The sequence below is a fragment of the Cebus imitator genome, unplaced genomic scaffold (genome assembly GCF_001604975.1).
Source record: "Cebus imitator isolate Cc_AM_T3 unplaced genomic scaffold, Cebus_imitator-1.0 Scaffold429, whole genome shotgun sequence".
Taxonomy (NCBI): domain Eukaryota; kingdom Metazoa; phylum Chordata; class Mammalia; order Primates; family Cebidae; genus Cebus; species Cebus imitator.
In genome coordinates this window covers 683,588-691,782 of record NW_016107744.1, presented here as the reverse complement: position 1 = coordinate 691,782, position 8,195 = coordinate 683,588, and the positions used below count along the sequence as shown (strand labels likewise).

General features: G+C 42.9%; 1 protein-coding gene across 1 annotated transcript in view; it reads right to left on the bottom strand.

Annotated features, from left to right (window-relative positions):
- Window positions 1-7,449, bottom strand: part of RAB21 (RAB21, member RAS oncogene family) — a 35,115-nt gene extending 27,666 nt beyond the window's left edge. The window contains 1 exon segment of the mRNA XM_017510078.2: window positions 7,034-7,449. Within this exon segment, the coding sequence (XP_017365567.1) occupies window positions 7,034-7,189 (156 nt within the window). The 5' untranslated portion in view covers window positions 7,190-7,449.
- Window positions 7,450-8,195: the final 746 nt, after the last annotated feature.

The window sequence follows — 8,195 nt, the reverse complement described above, 5'->3', positions numbered from 1 at the left end:
AAAAAAAAAAAAAAAAAAAAAAAAAAAAAAAATTAGCCAGGCATGGTGGCGGGCACCTGTAATCCCAGCTACTCAGGAGGCTGAAGCAAGAGAATCACTTGAACTCAAGACAGAGGTTGCAATAAGCCAAGATTGCATCCATTGCTCTCCAGCCTGGGTGACAAGAGTAAGACTGTCTCAAAAAATATATATACACATATATAGAATGGGGAAAAGATTTTTAAAAAGAACTTCAAAAATAAATCATTGTATTGATTACAAAGATATTATAATAAATTGCCTAAATCAACAGTGATGTGGCTTTCAGGATACTTAGAAAACATTTTGAACATTCAAAATATTCTTTGTACAATGATACCAAGATTCCTAGACTAAGACTATGACACAAAGTGTAAAAACACTTCTAGAACCTGAATGCCAAGTGTTGCTCAGGTTAAAGTGCATTTAAAAAATAAATAAGTAAAAGCCGAGTGTCTTGAAACAAAAATAAAATAAATTTACGTTTAAAAAGTAGTAGACTAGGCTTAAGAAAAATATGGTACACCATTTCTATTTTTTAAATTTATTTATTTTTTATCTTCTTGAGACAGGGCCTCACCTAGGCTGGATTGCAATGGCACATTGGTTCACTGCAACCTCTGCCTCCTGGGTTCAAGTGATTCTCCTCCCTTAACCTCCCGAGTAGCTGGGATTACAGGTACCCGCCATCATACCCAGTTAATTTTTGTATTTTTGTAGCGACGGAATTTCACCATGTTGACCAGGCTGGTCTTGAATTCCCGACCTCAGGTGATCTACTCACCTCGGCCTCCCAAAGTCTTGGATTACAGGTATGAGCCACCATGCCTGGCCCTTTCATTTTTATTTTTTAAAGACAAGGTCTCACTATGTTGTCCAGGTTGGTCTTAAACTCCTATGCTCAAGATATCCTCCCATGTATACCTCTCAAAGTGCTGGGATTACAGGTGTGAGCCACTATGCCCAGCCTGGCACACCATTTCTATTTGTGGGACCTTGGAAATTTAATTCAAGGCTTTTCTATTTTTTAGGAGATAGGGTCTGTCACCTAGCTGGAGTGCGGTAGCACAATCATAGCTCACTGCAGCCTCAACCTCTAAAGCTCAAATGATCCACCAGCCTCAGCCTCCTGAGTACCTAGGAATATGAGTGTACACCACCATGCCCAGCTAATTTTTTTTTTTTTAAACTAGAGATGGAGTCTTGCTATGTTACCCATGCTGGTCTTGAACTTGTGACCTCAAGCGATCCTCCCACCTCATCCAACAAAGCATGGGATATAGGTGTGAGCCACCACACCCAGCCAATCCAAGTCTTAGTTTCCTCATTTCCCAAACTGTCAGGATACTACATGCCCAGCCAACCTTACAGCACTACTTTGCTAATCATAATCACCCAGTCACCTATCCTAGACTTCAGAAGGCAGGCAGAATTCTATAGGTGGGGCTCTAAAAAGAAAGAGAACTGTTGGTCCTGATTATAAACAATGTCACTTTTTACAGAGGAAATTAGTCAAAAGTGATATAAGCCACTTAAATTAGAATGTATAATCTTCAATAAGCACCTTCAATAAGGGAAAAAAAGGGTTACCTAACCCAGAAGCACAGATATAAAGAGGACACACCACATTGAGGAAGTGGTTACAACCAAAATGGCACAATCCTTTAAGAATAAAATCAAGAAAGGTAACTGATAAAGTATCTTGCTCATCTTTATATTCCCCAGCTAATACAATGTTTGACATATACCAAATATAAAATAAATGTTTCTTGAATTTAACTGCATAGATTCAATAGTGTTGCCTTCAGAGTTCCAGAGAAACAGTAGTAACTCCCTCACTCCAATTGTCTTTCGTATTTCTGCCGAGTTTATCAAAGCCTCAAATCAGCGAGGAAATCACACGAGGGAGCTTGGGGATTCCATACAAGTTCAGAGAGCTTACCTACAGAATTACTCTATACCTATCAGTAATCTTGGAGCAGCTCTGGAAAAAGCCATAATAAAACACCAAAGTATGGCATATGTCACAATTTAAAAAAAAAAAAAAAAAATGAATTCCAGAAATGTCAGTCTCAGTGAAAACACTAGAATGGATTTGTTTTAAAACATTTGTCTAATCTATAAGCAATTTTAAAATGCAATGACCCTTCAGAGACAGCATGAGCTCTCAAAATAATTCATGTGAAAATCCCATTATTTTTTGACTGAATTACCATGAAAGAAAAACATAAATCCAGCACCATCTATTCATTTAACAGCAAACATTTATTAAACAAATATGTGCCAGGGTCTGTGCTAGGAGCTTTACCTATGATGACTGTCTGTGTATTCCACATAAAGTCCTACGAGTAAGGCACTCCCATTTTATAGTAAAGGAGCTCGCTTACAGGCATTAGAATATTCTGTCAGGATCACGATGGCTATGAAGTGGGAGTTAGAATTCAAACCCCAGACTAACTTCAAAGTCCTTTCTCTTTTCACCACATTATATGGCCTTTTAATAGTTCTGAGTATGGCAGAAACACAGCATATCTTGTCTTCTGCAAGAATCTGACAAAACATCTCATGATAACCTTGTGGGCAAGACAGATGTGGCCTGGGCAAAAAGGAGAACTTCAATGCTGGAGTAACTGTTTACATTGTATTAAGGGATTTGTGTCCACTAGTAGTTCATAGTGGTCAGTCTTCCATTATCATCGATATGTACAGTACTCCATTAATAACTGTTTCTCACTCAAGGGAAGGAGGAGGGGATAGCCTGTGGCCCATGCATGGCCCAAAAAAGCCCCTCCCTAAGATTCTATATGTCTACAGAAAATTGCACTTCTGGTCATGCATCACTGGACTGCAGGAAGACTTGCTGAAGAGCTTTGTACTTGGCCGTCTCTCTCCCTGCTTTCTTTCAGTCTTTATTAATGATCTGTTGAGAGCATTAAAGGAATTGTTACCAAAATCTTCAGATGACAAAGTTAAAAAGTAGCTAATCCAGACAGTAGATTCCACACCTTAAACTTTCTACCTCCAGGACCCAAGCCAGTGCCTGGCCCACAGGAGCCCAGTGTTTCATGAAATACCGAATCAAAATTCAAAAGGACATTAACAGGCTTAACTACTGGAGCAAATCTACCAAAGCCAACTTTAATGGGTCAAGTACTTTAGAAACAAAAGAAAACGCTAAACTACCATACCAAAGAAAAGAGAATTTGAGAGATACAAATAATGACCCTTTCTTTGAAGCTTTATAAGACTAAGATGTTTCAGTTGACAGCAAATTCAATATTTATCAAAGTGAGAGCTTCCCCGAAAGCTCAGAGAATCTTTTCTACTTCAGTGTTGGAAAAGAACTCTCAACAGGAGAGGTAACAGCCTGCACTTCTCTGTTCAGTTCAAACCACAACACCTGGAATTATTTCTACAGCTGAAGGCATCATTCTTTAATAAGGGCAATGATTAAATAGTATCTAGAAGAGACATCAAAATAGTGAAGGGGCCAGGCACAGTAGCTCATACCTGTAATTCCAGCATTTCAGGAGGCCAAGGTGGGAAGATTGCTTGAGCTCAGAAGTTTTAGACCAGCCTGGGCACCATAGCAAAATCTCAACTCTACTAAAAATTAAAAAAAATTAGCCAGGCATGGTGGCACACACCTGTGGTCCCAACAACTTGGAGGCTGAGGTGGAAGGATTACTTGAGCCCAGGAGTTTGAGGTTGCAGGGAGCTATGATAGTGCCACTGCACTCCAGCCTGAGAAACAGAAGACTGTGATTCCAAAAAATAAAAAAAGTGAAAGGATTTAAAATGATGTCATTGTCACTGGAGATCCAGTTAAGGGAACTAGAGCTGTTTACCCAAGAGAAGACAAGATAGCTATCTTCAACTATCAGAAGGGATGTCATACAAGACACCAAGATTCAGACGGCAGAATCAGGACTGGAAACTACAGGGAAACAGATTTTGGCTTTATATACAGAAAAATTTATTAGAAGTTAGACCTATCTAAAAGTGAAATGGGACGAGGCGCGGTGGCTCACACCTGTAATCCCACCATTTTGGGAGGCCGAGGTGGGTGGATCACCTGAGGTCAGGAGTTCAAGACCAGCCTAGCCAACATGGCGACCCCCCAACTCTATTTAACATACAAAAATTAGCTAGGCATGGTGGCATGCGCCCAGCTACTCAAGAAGCTGTGGCAGCAGAATCACTTGAATCCAGGAGGCAGAGGTTGCAGTGAGCTGAGATCATGCCACTGCACTCCAGCCTGGGTGACAGTGTGACTCGGTCTCAGAAAAAAAAAAAAAATGAAATGGGCCACCTTAGGACATAGTGACCTTTCCACTTTCCATAGTACCAGTTCATGTCACTTCCAAGATGTTAAAAAAAAAAAATGGACAATCACTTGACTCAACTATTAAAAACCCCAAATAGCGAACCATACATAAACTATCCTAAATTCCTGTCAGTCCTGCAATTCTTTGAAATGTATGAGAATGCCCTTTATAAAATACAAAGTAGTTTAGAGAGACAGGTAGTCTGTTGACAAGAAAGAAGGTAAACTCTTCCTCTCCTATTCTGACATGCTTTCTTTTCCATTGGCAAATTAAAAGGATACAAAGTTGTGTCTTACAAATCATATAAATCAAACTCCTCTGAAAAACTGTTAAGATGAGGTGAGCTGATATCTCTGAAAGAGATTAGACACATTGCTGTTTATATAAATTGGTGTACGACAAAATCCTAAATTCTATAATTCAGATATTAATACTGGATATCTTCTATAAATTCATCCTCCCCTGTGTAAGAGTGCAGTGGCTTTTCATGTAGTTAAAAATCTTTACTCTGTTTTTAGCTTCAAGAATGTTTGAGAAATTTATAACGGAAGTATAATTTTTAAGTTGAAGGGGTATGGCCAGGCGCAGTGGCTCACGCCTGTAATTTCAGCACTTTGGGAGGCCAAGGTGGGCAAATCACCCGAGGTCAGGAGTTCAAGACCTGCCTGGCCAACATGGTGAAACCCCATCTCTACAAAAAACACAAAAAAATTAGCCAGGCCTGGTGGTGCCCGCCTATAATCCCAGTTTCTTGGGAGGCTGATGCAAGAGAATCACTTGAATCCAGGAGGTGGAGACTGCAGTGAGTGGAGATCACTGCACTTCAGCCTGGGTGACAGGACGAGACTCAAATTGTCTTTTGAAAAAAACATTAAGATCTCAATTACAATAATTTTCTTTTATCTTAGATCTTTGCATAAAGGAAAACACTAGATGGGTTGTTTGCCAATATCCAGAGGTAGTGTGCTTTAATTGCTCAAAATCTGAAGTCAGACAGGGGTTCAAATTCGAGCTTGGATACTTCTGCACTATTGACTTGTGGTAATATTACTGCCAGCAAATTACTCAACTAAACCTGTTTCCTCACCTGTAAAATGGGGCTATCCACTAAACTATCCACTTCACAGGATGTGATAAGAATTAAATGACAGAAAGCAAGCAAAAGAATCAGCACAGTAAGAACTTATTAAATGTTAGCTATTTTTACTATTTTACCTAAGTAAATCTCTAAACTTCCAAATGATCCTACATATTTGTCCAGTGAATTTTTTTGATCTAAAACACAAGGCTCTCATTAATGACACTGAACAATAACAATCCACTATTAAAACTTGGTTAGTGCTCTGGTACAAGGATTGTTTTAAAATGCAATTTCCTGACACTCACTTTTTCAGATATGCTTTACATAGGAGTAAAAACAGAGGAGTAAAAATAGAACATGGAATCAGAGCCAGAGCGTCTTGTAAATTCTAGACTCAGTAGTTTAATAATAGCATCAAACATCCAATGTCACAACAATTAGGAGATTATGCATTCTATTAAGTAGTATCGATGTTCTCACATACTACACATTTACTAATTAAGACCTATTGTGCAAACTGGGACAGTAATTAAAGATAGCTTCCACTGGACCAGGATAAAATAATCTGTATATTTATCCTAACAATCCTATGAGCTAGATACTACTATTACGGCCATTTTAACAGAAAAAACTTAGGCACAGACAGGTTAAGTAATTACCCAGTATAACACAGTCAGCTAAATGGATGAAGGTGATATATGAACCTGGACAATCGGGCTCAAAAGTCTACTAGATTTTACTGCCTTTGACCAAATCGATAGGTCAAATTAGTAGGATAAATTTCTTCTAATACATGAAAACTGACTGCTTTGGGAGAATGGGGTGAGTACAACTCCCTTAAAGGCCTGGTTTTAGTCTCAATAAATGATCACATTTTAACACCTTTCCAATGTACATGCAGAAGAAAGCCGGCCTTTTATTCCAGGTAAAGAAACCAGTTAACAGCAGCGGCTTTTAGTCTGGGGAACAATTGTTGGCCAGTATTCACATGGTGTTTCAACGTGGGTCAACAGACCTCGCAGAATATGACTGACCCACAAGTCAGACCCACGCAGGCTGCAATGAAACTGCGTAACACGCCTGGGCAAGCGGTCATTTCAAAAAGCCTCCAGAGATGGCTCTTTTGCCATTCCTGTTACTCAGGACAAAATGGAACTTGCATAAACACTTAGTCATCAGTAAGCGCTGAAGTTACAAATCACCTAGTTCGCAAAATCAAATCCGCAGCTAAGTTCCTAATTCCGAAAGAAAGAAAAGGAGCTAACATTTGGAGACTGCAACGCTAAAGACATCTAGGGCCCAGGCGGAAGTGCAGCAAAAGGGAAAAACTAGCCCACGGATGGGGACCACAACGTGCGCAGTCACCACGGGGGTACTGGGGACTTTTTGGGGCCCTTCCACTTCCCTCCCAACAGCCTGTCCTCACGTCTACAGAGTGCCCCGACCCGGAGAGTCCCCGGGGCGAATTCGAAAAGGTAACCGGAAGGCGGAGATGACAGGCCTGAGATATGCCTGCCTAGATCCAGGAGTCCCGGCGGCAAAGTTTCCCCAGCCCCGGAGGGTTAGGGGCCCCGAGGCGCCCCCTCCCGCTCCACGAGGTCCGCACCTGCAGAGTGGTGATGTGCTTGTCGTTAAACTTGTTCTCGCAGTAGCGCAGCACCAGCGACGTCTTCCCCACGCAGCCTTCCCCCAGCAGCACCACCTTGAACGAGTAGGCTCGGCCCGCCGCCGCCGCCGCCCCGCTGCCGCCGGCCGCAGCCATCCCGTCGCTTCCCGGCCGCCCGAGCCCGAGTGTCGCGCCGCCCTCCCCACAGCCGCGGCAGCGTCTTCACAACCACCGCCGGCTCAGCCCCCAGCCCCGGTCCCGCCGACCGGGGCGCTGTCCCCACTGCCTCCTCGGACGAGGCCTGGCAGGGCCGAGGGAAAGTCCGAGAATGAAGGGCCCAGTCCACCACGTCAGGCACCGGAGGAAAGGCGAAGAACGATGCCTCTCGGCCTCCCTCTAATGGCGTCTCCTTCCTCCTACGTCACACTTCGGGTCACGTGAGCGCCGCGGCCCGGACGGCCCCTGCGACTTGGCCCAGAAGAACGTGCCAGGGCGTGGGCGGCGCCTCTGAGGCCTCTCCGGCTGGAGCTGGGTGTGAGTCGAGCGCCTACAAGCCCCACTGCCAGCGAGCCACCTCTGCTCCGCAGTTGGTGGGGGCCTGCGGGAATAAGGAACCAGAAATTTGAGGCAAGCTCAGCTCTAGGGAAATGAAGTGCAGAACTTCACCGTTTTTGCCAAGGGGATGTTCACAAGGCTAATGACCTTTCACACCAGGGGCCACTGTAAACCAAATCTGCCGAGGTGCCCTTGAATCTCTCGCTCTGTGGGATCCCACATCATAGCTTCTCCCAGTTCTCCGACTACTCATCTTTCAAGTCGCAGCTTAAACCGCTTCTCTGACCACCCAATCCTTCCCCGCTCCTTCCATTTCCCCACCCCACAAAATTAGGTATTTCATAACACCAATATACTCCTTTACCAGGGTTTGCACGCTCTATGGAAATTATTAACACTTTGCTAAGTGTTTATCTACTCTCATTAGGCTGTAGGTTTGTTGAGGGCAAGGTCTGTATAAGGCCTGCCCACCTTTGAATTCCTAACCCCAAGTGTTCTTCAATTTTTTTGTCTTTCATGAAGCTTCTGACATTCCACAGTGACTCCACCTTGAAGCGCCTTGTTTGATGATTGCTTGTTTTTTTCTCATCTGCATCCCCATTTTTTT